The 14,320-nt window shown below is 41.8% G+C and overlaps 1 protein-coding gene across 3 annotated transcripts in view; it reads left to right on the top strand.

The window, feature by feature from the left end:
• LOC105684340 overlaps positions 1-14,320 on the top strand; it is an 80,910-nt gene that overhangs the window by 30,424 nt on the left and 36,166 nt on the right. For all 3 annotated transcript variants that reach the window (XM_048654983.1, XM_048654982.1, XM_048654980.1), the window contains exons 2-4: positions 2,618-2,740; positions 6,737-6,907; positions 9,331-9,469. In XM_048654983.1, the coding sequence (XP_048510940.1) occupies positions 2,618-2,740; positions 6,737-6,907; positions 9,331-9,469 (433 nt within the window). The remainder of the gene's footprint in view (positions 1-2,617; positions 2,741-6,736; positions 6,908-9,330; positions 9,470-14,320) is intronic.

Below are 14,320 nucleotides of genomic sequence, written 5' to 3'. Positions count from 1 at the left end.
AACAAAAAAAAGAAACACTCCGCGTTACTCGTCGACTGAAATTTTCTCCCGCCACTCATTCCCGTCGAAACGGGAGGAGGAGAAAAAAAAAAACAAAAAAAAAAAAAAAAGGAACAGAGGATAGTCGAGAACCGCCCGGCATTTCTCGTCCTATGAACTTAAAAAATTCATACGCGAACTTTCGAGAAACGGACTCGTAAAAGCTCCTCGCTTTTTATTTAACCTAAGTATATGTAAACAAGATGAGATCGTGAAAACTCCACCACATAACCCAATTCAACTTATATAATATCTTGACGCGGCAATTTGAACGCCCCGCATGATCACGTCTTCGAGATAGTTGTTTTCTTTTTTTTTCATCTGTACCGAGACGGTAAACGAGATCCCGTTCTCTTTTTTTCCGTATCATTTTTCTTCTTTTAATTTATTTGCTTTTTGTTTTGACGGTGTTTGCCTCCGCCTGGGAGGATGAAAAAAAAAGAAAAGTGTTGGAAGATCGTTATTATTGACGGCTATAGGGATTACCGGATTAACGGATTACGAGATCCACAGCCTACACGAGGAAGCTGTGGAAAATTCTGAGGGAGAGAAAATGAGCCAATAAAAACAATAGCGAAACTTTGTTCCTCCCTTCCAGTTTCCTTTGGCAATTGCTGAAGGAGGTAAATCTAGTTAACTATATTTTTCTCCTATCGCACGGGGACGGATAGATAGATCTATAGATATATATAAATAGATAGACGGATATATTTAATTACATCTTTTCTCAAAAGTTTTCCAGATAGAAAAACTTCACCGTGTTCCATATAATAAGAAAGGATTTCACGCGGGGGGTACAAGAAGAAACTTGAAAACTAACAGATAATACCCACAGCTTTTCATTATTCGATCCTACTTACTCGTTTTTCCTTTTGTTTTTTTTTTTCCTTTTGTTTTTTTTTTTTCACGCAAAAAATAGACGCAAGGTTGATCAAGGTCTTCGAAATCGGAGAGTAAAATTTTCGAAACCTTTTTTGGATACGGATGTCGTAAATACCTCTTTTTCGTCTCTTACGACCTTCTGCCTCTCGGTTAGTGATGGGCATAAAATAGATCGAAGCGAATGAAGCGGAGCGGTATCGGTCGCGGCTTTTTCCCGGGCTAAAGGGATTCGAAGAAACGGGAAATTATTAAGAGACGTTCCGCCCTCGTCCGGTCGCCTCGACTCGACGATTTTCTCGTCCGGAAGAAGAGGGTTTCGGAATCGACTTTTGCGATAGCGGAAGGTAGAGCCTCCGAAAGTCAAAAGTCAAAAGCTTATATTCTCCACGGTGATATATTATAACGCACGGGTCGTACCGTTCCAAAGTGTTTTATGCGAACGGAAAATGCGGAAAATAATTTACAACGAATATCTCCTTCGATTGTACGTTTTACAAGTTATAATAGCGAAAAAAAATCGTACGACAATTTTCAAAATCGCCGGACGTGCCCCAAAAAATTTCAAATTTCTTTCTTCAATATTGTGTCGCTCGCCGAGAGCGTGGATACTATTTTTTTCAACAGCGGTACGAGAATGCGAGTTTTCGCTCCGCTCGGGAGGCGTGAAAAAGCTCGTTTTCGCTCCTCCCGAGTTTTTTCGCTCCGCTGGTGAAGAATAATGCAGAATAACAAGTTTTCAACTCTATGCAAGACCCAAACGCCCATTTTTCTCGAAGTTCACACGCTATTTTTCTTACCATCGGAGCGAAAACGAGCATTTTCGCTCCGCTGGTGAAGAAAATATTTAATATCGCGATCGTCGTGACTCGATTTCCGTTCATTTTTTTTTTCTCTTGTTCGACAAACTATTCTAACACATTTCGCGTGATGAACTTCGAAATTGAATACGCTGTACAATTTTTATCGCAAAATCTACGCTCAGGTGTTCTAGACACGTGCGCTCGTACAGTGTATGAAAATTCTATATCTATTTTTATAAAGGTGTATCCGCCGTTCTTGACACCGTCGCGTCGCGCTAAGATCAAATTTGCATTCCGCTGCTGTGCTTTAAGGGTGAGACCGGTAGGGCGTGATTCACCTCTTCTCTTCAAACGCTCGTTGTGCAGCTGCTACCTGTGTCGTACTCAAAGGAAGATGAGATTTCGCAAAAGAAAAATAAAAACAAAAACAGAAGAAAAAAAAAATGTTTCAGCGATGAATAAATAACTATAAGAAGCGTATCCAGTATTCACGTACCTACAGATCCAATTCCCATTTCTCATACTCATCGATGCACTCCTATCCCCCTTCAAAGAAAATTATTCTGCTCCATATCGGCCATATTTTTTTGTTGCTCGTGGTCATATTTTTCCAATTGAGATCGTCACGAACTTCTCCTGAAGATAATCGTTTCGTTGAGAATGTCGGTAACAAGATCGCATGACTCGACACAAATTTTGTGCATGCTGAAAAAAGTTGTGCGTTGAATTTGGAGAAAACTGCAACAGAGTTTTCGTTCAGCTGGTTCGACAAACATTGTCGCCGAACGAAGTTCGTCGCGGGTCTTGAACAAAAAATTAGCGTCCATCACGCGAACGAATAATAATTCGTTATCTACTTTCACGAATGTTTCGTAAACAATTTCATTTGCTTTCAGGTCCGAACATCAAAACAGCGGTGGCCATTTTGAATTGCCTGTTCGCGAGGCAGTTGTGCTTCGAAGACCCTTCCTGCAGTGCAATTTTGGAGATCATACCGAGAGTCTGTGGCCCGGAATTGGGTAAGAAACGAAAAAAAAAGACAGAAACGTTAGGTGGTAATCTTTTCTAATAAAGCTCTCCACTTCGGGCGGCTTACTGCCGGGCCTTGTTTTTTTTCCCGCGTCTCAAATATGGGAGAACACAAAATGAAACGATCAAGAGTAAGATTATGTAGTGGCATGAATTCACCGTACGAAATGGAATAATTCAGGTTTTCCAAACCTGAAGCAGTAGAACATTAAAAAATCGGGAAGTTTTGGATCAGGAATTCAAAGATCGTTAAATTCTATCGGCATTTTCGTATTTCAATTCAGTCCGTTTGTAACTAGTGTGGGCGTAGGTATTTTATCCGAGGTATATCAGGTGGCCGGGTAATTGAATTGGAAGTAGAAGGAAGGATTAGAGTAGGGAAAAAAAAAAAAAAAAAAAAAATAGATTAACACCGTTTTCATGCATAATATTTTTGCATAGCTATTACACTTGTGAAACAATAATATCCTGCAGTGGTGTCGTGCGGCGATGATAGGCAAAAAATAGAGAGGGAAGAAAAAATAGAGAGGAAAAAAGAGAACGTCGACGGCCAGCGCGGCAGCAGCTGAGCCACGTTCCGGTGTTCGCGTGACCGTTGATAATTAGCAATGGATTGTCTCGCGATTCTGCAGCAGTTTCTGTTGCTGCGGAACTAGCCTACTAGGTTCGCGATCCCGTACACTGTTTATGAGGTCCTTGTCAAGGGTTTATGGGTATGAGGAGTTGACGTCCGCTACTCCACTTCCGGAAAAAACATGTCCTGGCAACCGGTAGCCTAGAAATCTCGGACGATTCGATTGTCGGCTTAGCTCTGGAACGACGGTACGCGCGACCGTGAGCCGAAAATAATTTTTCGGAAGGAGCGAAAATTTTTCCGCGAAACTCGAAAAATTTTATGTAATTCGGATGGAAAAAAAAAAAAAACTTAATTTTTCGTCGCGACGACGGGGGGGTAGAACGAATCTTTGTCAACGGGGCAAAGACCAATCGATAAACAATAACGTACCACTTGTATCTTTCCACCGCTGCAATTGGCTTGCCGGAATTCAATCCAATTTGCTCCGAAGCATAGTTATATACATCGAAGCAACACCCACCCTATCTTTTTGGACCCCTTTTTCCCCTCTGTCTTTTTCTCCCTTTTTTTTTTTTTTTTTTTATCTCCCCCCCGTTTCCGCGATTCCACCTGCGGGCATATCTATTTACAAGGAAGTCGCACGTGTGCCGATTATAACGGTAGGCATTGTCGGAATATTTTTTCGCCTTTTAAAATCCTGAATTGCAAATTAGGAAGGATAAGGGGGTAAAAATTCGTGATTTTACCTGGCTTGATTTCGTCCTCGTCCGATCAGCTTTTTTTTTTTAGACGTAAAGCGAACATGAAATTCTCACATTTCAAATATGTATATCTACCATTGATCTATGTGACAATCAACAACGATGTTATCCGTTTATTTGAACACCCATTCAATTATTGGTATTGCCTTATTTGTTTAAAAAAAAAAAAAAAAAAAGAAAGATCGAACGATTCCGCTTCAGAATCATATGCGCGAAAAGCGGTTTTAATGTATATTGAAAAAACATTTACTCATATCGCGATATACCGAAGTACCTCTACGTATAGTATCTATAGGGTGGAACATTTTATTTCAGACCACGGAATACCTGAAAATCGATAAATTTTTCAGAAAAATGTTTGGAATGAAAGTGTTATCATTGAAATAGTGAAATGAACTATAACATCAGATTTTTCCAGCACTTATTGTCATTGTGATTCTGGGGTTCCATTCAAATTAACAAAGTTAACCTTGAAACGATCTTGAGTTCGTTCACCAAGTGACATATTCCAGGGTACAATAAATTTTCCTTCCGAATCATAAAAGTCTTATCTCAAAAACTCGCTTCAAGAATTTATCGTTCTGCTGATATTCCGTTGTTTCGAGTTAAATGGTCCACCCCGTACATTCACGTGCACGTGCACGTGTGTAAATAAATTTTGATCAATGCCGAACCGCATAACGAAAGCTACAGCGATTGTTTATCCATACATACAAATTACACGTGGACTTTAAAATCCTGAAATAACAATCACCGCGCGCGGCGTATCGTGCCAATAATTAAAATGGCGCCGGATTGAAACCTCCACTTCGAATTCAGTAATCCAAATTTCATTACCTCCGGTGCGTCGATGATTTTTCAATTATGTTAGAATTTTTATTGAGAATGGCAAAAAGCCTGTCTACACTTTTTCCATTTCCTACGTTTTTTCTCAAGCACCGTGCGTTCGGGCCTATTTTCCGCCATCATTCCCTGCTCTTCGCCGCAAACGTACGAAGATTCGAAGTCTTCAGCTGCTCGTAGAGCGTTGTGAAAGATTTATCGCGAAAGTTTACCACCCGCGGTAACGCTATCGCAAAAATAAGAAAGAGATAGAAGTAACGAGAGGGAGAAAAAAAAAAAGGAAATAAGAGGCTGGGCGATGCGGTGAGAAAGCGGGGAATAAAGTATTTTAGGGCACCGCGCACCGACTCCTCTCCGGAAGTCGAGGAGGTAATAAGAGGGAGGGCAAAATTTAACGAGAAGAAAATCAAGGGACGTGCTGCAGGTTGCGTATATGCAAAACGTTAGTGATTACGGATTCGGCGTTTGGGATGGTAATCAAGTATGACCAGATGTTGGCGCCGCGTATAGATATATGTACACGTACATATATATTATGTATACATACATAGATATATATGCATAACCTCAGCCGTGCCCACCTCCAAAAAATTTTCTCCACCCTACCGGAAGACACCCAGCAACCGACCTTCGGACTGGAAAAAGCTACGAAATCCTTTATGCATGAACCTCCTGCGTATGCGTACATAGATGTATGTATAACTAATGTATATCTACAGCTCGTATTTACCGCTAGAACAAAGAAAAAAGATTATCTCCTCCCCAGGCGAGACAGTATTTCAAATATACATCGAAAAACGGAAAAGAACGAAGACCAAAAAAAAAAGATTTTTCACCCTAAATTTAATTGTTCGAAAATCTGCTCACACAATTTCACAACGAATGTTACGTCTTCATTGATATTTTTTCGAAGTCACAAATGGACATTTCAGTCAGAAAATGATTTCATTGATAGTTATTCACACTTAGTCGGAGTCAGATAAAGTCAGTTGGAACTAGTTGAACTCGATTGGAAACTGTTAAGAGTCTTTGGAACACAGTTGAAGTCAGTTGGAAACAGTTGGATGAAATCCCCACAGTCAGTTGGAGTCAGTTGGAATCAGTTGGATGAAATCTCATAGTCAGTTGGAGTCTGTTGAAAACAGTTGGATGAAATCCCCGAAGTCAGTTGGAATCAGTTGGATGAAGTCTCATAGACAGTTGGAATCAGTTGGATGAAATTCCCAAAGTCAGTTGGAATCATTTGGAATCAGTTAGATGAAGTCTTATAGTCAGTTGGAATCAGTTGGATGAAGTCTCATAGTCAGTTGGAATCAGTTGGAATCAATTGGATGAAGTCTTATAGTCAGTTAGAGTCAGTTGGAACCTAGCAGTGATCAGTTGGATTCAATAAAATACAACTGAAGTCAGGTAGTCAATTGAAATCGATCGAAGTCAGGTTCTGAAGAAATCAAGACACAATAAAAAAAAAAGCGAAACAATCCGCGCAGAGATAACGTCCCATGGCGGAGAACAATTGAACCGTTAATACCGTACGAACATTATTTCAACAACTGTGAAATTCGTACGTGCATGAGTGCGTTTCTAGTTTTTTTCATCCTCAAAGACTCGCGTTGTGTATTCCATTGGATCTTTTCTCTCCGCTTCAACTTTTTGACGATCTAATTTTTCACCCGCCGCTCTAACCGCACGCGGTTTCGGATTCGCCGGGTAGAAAGTGCTCGAAAAATGAATGAAAAATAAAAAGAAATGAAACGAATGAATTAGAAGTGAAGAAAAAACCAAAAAATAAAATCCTGTTCCAGTTGCCTGCTCGACCGTAACGGTGCCGAAGTGTCAAGCAGCTTTGATTACACTCCAGGCGTTCCCGTTTTTCAAACCAACGTGCCTCTGCAGGGAACCGCACGTTGACCCCGAATGCAACAGCTTTCGGGATTTCCTATTCGATCATCCCTGCGTCTATGTGCTCAAAAAAGGTGAGTCATAAAAATTTCATCAATGTTGGCTGAGAGCTTTCCAGGTGATGCGCGCCAGCCGTGTTTAAATAACCAAAATGTGTCGCGGTTCCAACGACGAAAAAGTTTTCGCCAGGTGAAAATCACTCGCTCTGAATAAACGAATCAGAATTCGTTGTTAGCGATAACAACGACGTTACTTTTCCAGCAAAGACAACAAATTTTTGACACCGTTTTTTTTTTTTTTTTTCTCCCCCTTCCGTCAGTAAAATCGAGTACAGCTGGTGCTCGGTGTTTCGCTAATCCGATTAGTTTTGCACGCAACGTTTTCTACATATCCACATCTATGTATGTGTCGTACATTTAATACGCGATGCGGAAAATTTCGCGCGCGCATTTCGGGCCGTGTTAAGAACGTGCAGAATCCGAGCGCTCGGATGAAACTCGGTGTAAAATCTGGTGACTGATGTAACAAAATCCGATGTGATTCGTCATCGGGAAGAAAAAAAAAAAAAAGAAAAGAAGCGAAAAGTTTATTCGCAAACTGCAGTATCTCCATCTATTCGCAGTTTTCCAGCTTTTCGGCAAACGAAGTGAGAAAAAAAAACAAACCAAACGGTAACAAAAAAAGATACACACGGAATAAAAAAAAAAAATGAAAATTGAAATGAAAACGTAACAAAAGTACACGCCTATACATTATTCGCGACGGGGTATAAAATTAATCTCCTTGACATTCAGGCTTATAAGCATAAACCCTGAATTACACGGAGATTTAGTTGTTTGCAAAACTTTATTACAAAATACCCTCGCAAGAGCTCTTTTATAAAACAATTACCGTTCTTTGTACAGCGTATAATGAACATCGATTACGTATTCTCTTCTTTCCTGTTTATTTTTATTTATTTGTTTATTGTTTTTTTGTTTCTAATTTTCTTTTTTCTCCGCGTTAAGGAATTAGTTGCGGGTACCTGATACGGAGAAAGACTTTTGTCACTTCTTCTTTTTTCCATTAATTATTTGTTCCTCCACATTCCGTATTTTGTTTTATTGTTTGCTTGCTTTTTCAATTCTCTTTTTCTTTCATTTTTTTTCTTTATTTTATACCTCCAAGCAGCGCGTAACGCTCGAGCTTGAACTGCACCTTTGTGTGTCAATTTCTATTCCAAGCAACTCCCACGAGTCTCTTTACTGCTGCACGCTGCCTTTTTTTATCTCCTTTTTTTTTTTCCTTCCTTCCTTCTGCGGCACATTTTTTTCACACTTATACAGATATATATATATATATATATATATATATATACATATACATCGAACAACTGCAATAGCGCAGCAGCAGAAGCGGCGTGGTGCGGTTGGTTTAAATATGATAAGTGCTCTAGGTTGATCGAAGATCGATTGATCCTAAAAGTTGGCTTTCGGATCGTCGGGAGTCTCCGGTGGCGATGCAACCCGAATAAAAGAAAATATGAGGAGCGCGGAGAACGGAAAAAAGGAATGTAAAGAGTCCGATGGAATTGTCCCAGGAATGGAGTAGGAAACAAAAGGAGACGGAGAAAACGGGGGGATAGGCTTTGAATCTTTTTCTATCGTTTCTTTTACTTTCTCTATTTATGTATTATATAGATATATATATATATATTATGTACAGTGCAACGTTGGAACAGCATCGGGACTCGAAGTCCTGCTCGGAGAGTCTATCTTGAGTGCTTTTGAACGTTCGAACGATTCCCAATTGAGGATAATTCGCGATTCGCCTCTTTCCACTTCCGCATCACTGAACCGTTCATCCAACCCGGTCGAGGATATACCTATGTACTCAACCTTCTTCTCTGAGAGGAAACAAAAGAATATTATCTACGACGTTGACTCCGCTGCCGCTGCTGCTGCTGCTGCACGAGCAATGTCTGAACATATATTTATATATATATATATAAATATCATCGTTACAAACAATATACCAAAGTTTATCCTTCTGAAAACTCAAACCCGATCGCGTTCTCTGTATCCAAAGACCGTAAATCCCATCGGATATGTTAAAGGGAACGGAAAATGATAACAACAAATAAAACCGGTCAACTGTTTAATGGCGTCGCTCTACGAGGTCGTGATACGGCGGGAAAAGGTCCCACCTTTTTCTACCCTTTGAAAGAAAACCGAAATTTGGCGAAAAGAAATTCACCAAATCCTTCGATTGGGCCAGAATTTCGGAAAAAAAAATCGAGCCGTAACAACGAATGTTTCCAGTGAATGATAAAACGGAAAAAAAAACTATGAGATCTCGATATTTTATTTTTGGTGGTTAGGACGTTATTGCTCGTCACCGTCCAATCGGAAGACCTCGAGTTACGGAGATAGTTTTTTAGAAAATTTTTTTTTCATTCAGATGAAAAAGGCAATTTCAACGGCGTTCTAACCTTTGAAAACTTATTCTCGGTTTTCAGATCCATTTCCGGTAGAACCATTACCAACTTGTAACCACGCTTTGAGTGTTTGTCAACGAAGTAAAGCTTGCATAAAACTATTCGAGGACTTCAAAACAAACTGCAAAGCCAGAGACGGTAAATGCAGGATGGAAAGCAGGTGAGTAAAAAATACTGAACCGTCAATTATTCATGCTGTAATATTAAGCCACATCTCACCACGTACATGAACCTTGAATACATATTCATTCATTTTTCCATAAACTTACGACGAGTCAATTTTTCGAATGGCAAAACGATACCCACTTCCGACGGTTCGAAGTCTTTGACGCGCGACGTTCCGCTCGTCTCGTTCTTTGAATTATAATTTTTTTTTTTTTTTTCTTTTTCTTTTTCAAACTGAAAGAAGCCCACAAAATATGTAATTCTCCACCACAAAAGTAAATATTCCTCGGTGATTCTTCGGCTTCTCGTTCAAAACTTACCGCAAAAACTTTTTAAACCGTTTAGTACGAATGCGGCGTAACTCGTGGCGAGGGTGGAATTCCTTCTTTCGTTTTTTTTTTTTTTTTTTTTTTTTTTTGTCAGCCGACTGTCCCTCCCTTTTTTTTTTTGCTGCGTGGCCGCGTCGTATTATATCTTGCCGCAATATCGTACCGTCGAAAGCGAAAAATGAGAGAAGAATAGAAAAAGAGAAAGAGAGAGAGAAGAATTTTAGTTCGCCCGTGGAATAAAATGACGATTTATTATCGTGATTAAAATCAGCCCGCATGGATTCTTGACACGTGTATAATTTTTATCCGGGATTTAGGGTGTGAAGTTGGTGGGATTTCTTTCGAGGCCTATATCCTATTGGGTATTGGGGTATAACAAAGTCGTGTTACATATAATACGGGAACATATAGTTCGCGGAGCTACCGGTTTCGAAGGAAGGTCTAAAGAAGCTTTCGAAATAAATTGCGACGTACTCCTACGGGAGAGGTAATATCAAAGTTCCTGCAGGTAGTATAGAAACTACAGATATAGAAAATATGTATACAGGTATAAAACACGTGCGGACTTTGCTCCGCTTATATAGCAGTTTCTAGGTATAGCGATTCAATCAAAGTTCCTTTGCAGGTTTGTATTCGCCTCGTTCTTCGACGAAATTAAACGCTACCCCCTTACTTTTCCTCCTTCCCACCGCCCCCCCCCCTCCCCCCTCCCCCCTCCCCCCCCTCTCCGCCCCCTCCCCCTATTTTCGTATTGTGCGCGTCGACGTTGGGCACGAATATCTAAGTGGGTCCGTTTTCCGGCGTTTCCCAGCCCCGATTTTCCCAACGGGAGAAAATCCTCCGACGCCCGGCCTGCAGTATCCTTTTCTCCCTCCTTTTCCAACTCACCCCCACCCCCCCCTTTTCTCCCCCCCCCCCACCCCCTCGCCTTCGCCAATCTATATCTGTATTGCACGGTGGGATACAAAATATATACGAACGCCGACACGTTTCGTTCTCTTAATTAAACGCGCGAGCGTTTCTCTCTCGTCGACTCCGATGCCCCGGTTGGGATATCGTCCCGATCAATTCCGGGGAGAACGCCGCGAGTGGGGGAGAAAAAGAACGGAGGGGAAGTTAGGGGGGAGGGGGCAGAAATTAAAGAGCTTTGACCAAAAGAAACTCCGTTGTGCACGACGAGGAACCCAATCCGGTTGGGTTTTCTTCGTTTCCTTCTTGCCGTTAGATTTTCCGATCGAAGTTCGGAGGACAATTTTCCGCCGTCTATCCTTGGGGAAGTGGAACTGAAAATGGGTAACGTGGGAAACGGGGTGGGGGAAACGAGGGATGGATAGATAGATCTTGACGCAAGGTAACTGAGAGGAGGACTATATTCCTTCATTCGGAGACCATTCCGAAAGTCCCAAAAGTCCTCTCGACAATTTATATTTATAAAAGAGTTAATATTAATCTCTCGCATCACCGAGACCTCTACCCTCTCTCGGCCAAGTTTTACGTGTCCACGTAACACAATTTTCTACGTACACCAGCGACAAGAAAGAAAAAAAAAAATAAAAAAAAAAGCTCCCCGTTATCTATTTATACGGATCGAACTCAAATTCGTCCTTAAATATCTTATACACTTCGTCGGCGGTGGGGGAAATTAATGATGAAGAATCGAAGTGGTTTTTTTTTTTCCCTCGCGCGTTCGGCGTTTCGCCTTTCGAATACTCGTCGAATGAAATTGGATGGGACGTAACGAGAAAAGTGCGCGCGACGCGACGAGGGGTAAAAAGATGAAACGAAAAATTTGGCGGACTAGTTAGGAGGTTTGTTTTTACCGTATCGGAGGATCATTCGATAGCGGATAACAAGGTTGAGCGTGGGTTAAGGTCACAATAGGACCCGAAGGACGCGGGTCAAATCCGCGAAATGATTATCCGATCTCTTTTGGTCAGGATCGGTTTATCCCTTGTCCCAACAACGCCGGATGGAACGCTCGACGCGTCGGCATAACCTCTAATCTCCTTCTCGGAGAGCAAAAACTAAATTGTTTTACACATGCGGAAGTTGCTCGAAAGATGACATATATATATACGCTTCGTAGAAACGCTACAAGAATAATATTCTCAAACCCTAAATAGCACGAAACAACTTTATCATTCTTCAAACGAAGAAAAAGAAGATCTAGGGGAAAAGTGAAGCCGATCGGCGCACGCGCCATTTCTGGTATTTAATAAACGGCGCTGCCAACCTCGCAAACGAAGGAAAAAAAAAAAAAAACAAATTGGTTGTCGACACGAGCAGATATCATTTTCGCGAATTCTGAAAAATTTTCCACGATAAATCCGAGAACACTCGCTCACGTCTGCACATTAGAAAGTTAACAGTTCGAGAAACGGGGGCTCGAACTGCATCACGGTCGTAATGTACGTGAAATGTTACATTCAATACACAATACGAGCAGTCTGACAAATAAATTGACGCGACATAAATTTTATTTATGAATCGTGTTCGGGTGTACACCGGCGGAGAAGTAGGTGCTTCAGTTTTAGGATCGAGCGTTCCGTTTACCCTAGCATCCCCCTCTACCCGAAATTTTCTGTTTTTTTGCCGCCCCCGGCGTCGGGGGGTGACGAATCTTGAGCGTGCGGAGGAGAGAACGCGCAAGCGCGTCGGCCGGTTGCACGCGGGGAATATCTTCGTACTTTATTCACGTGTCGCGCCGAATGTCAATTGGTGCTCTTTCATTCTCTCAAGGTCTGCGCAGGGCGGTGAAGGGTATGGCGAAAAACGACGGGTAGGTAAGGGGAGGAGAAGCGGGAGGGAAATAACGCGGTGAAAGCGTAGAGAGCGCTGCACGTGGGAGAGAGTGAGTTTTCCCTGTCACGGGGCTACGTGCCTTTTTAGAAATTACTTTGATCCGGCCCGAGGATCCACTCTTTTGTTTCTCTTTCGGCACTATTCAACCACCCCTATCTATACTTTTGACGGCGTACCCGGGACTCGGCGGCGTTTCGCGCTGTTTTCACGCCCTCTCAGTCCAGATTTCGTATCGGTTTCAATTCAAACTCACATCCTCCTGCCCGCTATACGCAATCCCCGACGCGACCGCCGCCGCTAACTCTACCGATGATCCATTAGCGGGTTACCGGATACCCATCTATCCACCTCTTTTACTCAACTGGAAGTACCTATTTATACTGAGAACCGTTGACCTTACTCGTCAAATTACTCGGCATCCGTTCGCGCATTATGCTAATTGAAGGTAGCGAGAATCCGGATGAAATAGATCAATGGATCACCGATCGAATACCGAACACGCGATAAATCACTCCGGTCGTTACGGTGATCGGATTTTCGAAGGCAGTGCCAACGAGTCGAAAGATTTTATTTCAACGATTCGATTGGCTTTCCTTATTTTGAAGGCAAGAGTGAAGTGAGGTTAGGAAAATCCAACGCCATTGGTTTTTTTTTTTTTTTTGTTTCTTTTTTCAAACCCAATGGGATGGAATCGTTGTATCAGTCATGAAGACAGTGAAGATCATAAAAATCAGGAGTTTTGACTTAAAATGCCTGAGAAATCGGACCCTGAACTTGCGAGGTGGGCCGGAACGCGCTTGTTGTCAGATAGATCGGCCATGACACTTTCGTCGCATTTTGATCTCGAATTTCCGGTACTCCGAAACTCGTGCAAACTTCTTTTTTTATTTGGGATTTGATGAACGTATTTCGACGAATTTTGCAGAGTTCATTCTACAGTGCAAACAAAATGATGTACGTTCCTGAAAAACACCAGAGCTTGCATTTTGTTTCGGGCTTATTGGATATTGTTACTTCCAGCCGAACAAGTTTCTAGATTTCATGTATAATTTAATTCTAGTTCCGTCGCTCGCCTGTAGCGCATAACATAGTTATTCCATATGGCTAAAAATCCTCTTTTCACTTAGCAGAAATCGCGTACTTGTATTTTTCGTGTACGGATATAAAGTTCCTGGGGTATGAGGGGTATCTATAAGTCAGAAGGAGCTTCTCAGTGCCGAGTTTCAGAGCACAGTTGGTAATGATCAAAAGTTCGCTGCGCGTGAGATTCGACTGCAGGCGTTTTCACCGACGTTGGGCAGACGGCGCGCGGATAGTCGGCCAACAGCCGGTTGGTCGGGGGGTTAGAGGAGGTTATGTAGTAGCGTAGTAGTAGGAGTAATAGTGTAGTGGTAGTGGTAGTGGTGGTGGTGGTGGTGGTGGTGGTACAGGGTGGCTGACGTCAACGCGCTATGTGCGCCGGTTCGATAATTCAAGTCTCGACCGAGCTCACCCCGAACCAACGGTCCCGTTTCTTTTTGCTCTTCATTTTCTTTTTTTTTTTTTTTCAGTTTTTTTTTTTTTTTCCCCCCCTCTCATTTTTCCTTCTCTCTCCGGTACGAATAACTCATGCCTGCGGGGGGAATCTCCGTCGGTTCCTTCTACTTCTGCTCCTCCTCTTATATTTCATATTATACATATATACATGCGTTAAATCAAGTTAGCTGCACTCCGTG

The sequence above is a fragment of the Athalia rosae genome, chromosome 5, assembly GCF_917208135.1.
Source record: "Athalia rosae chromosome 5, iyAthRosa1.1, whole genome shotgun sequence".
NCBI lineage: Eukaryota > Metazoa > Arthropoda > Insecta > Hymenoptera > Athaliidae > Athalia > Athalia rosae.
This window is presented reverse-complemented; position numbering and strand designations above follow the sequence as displayed.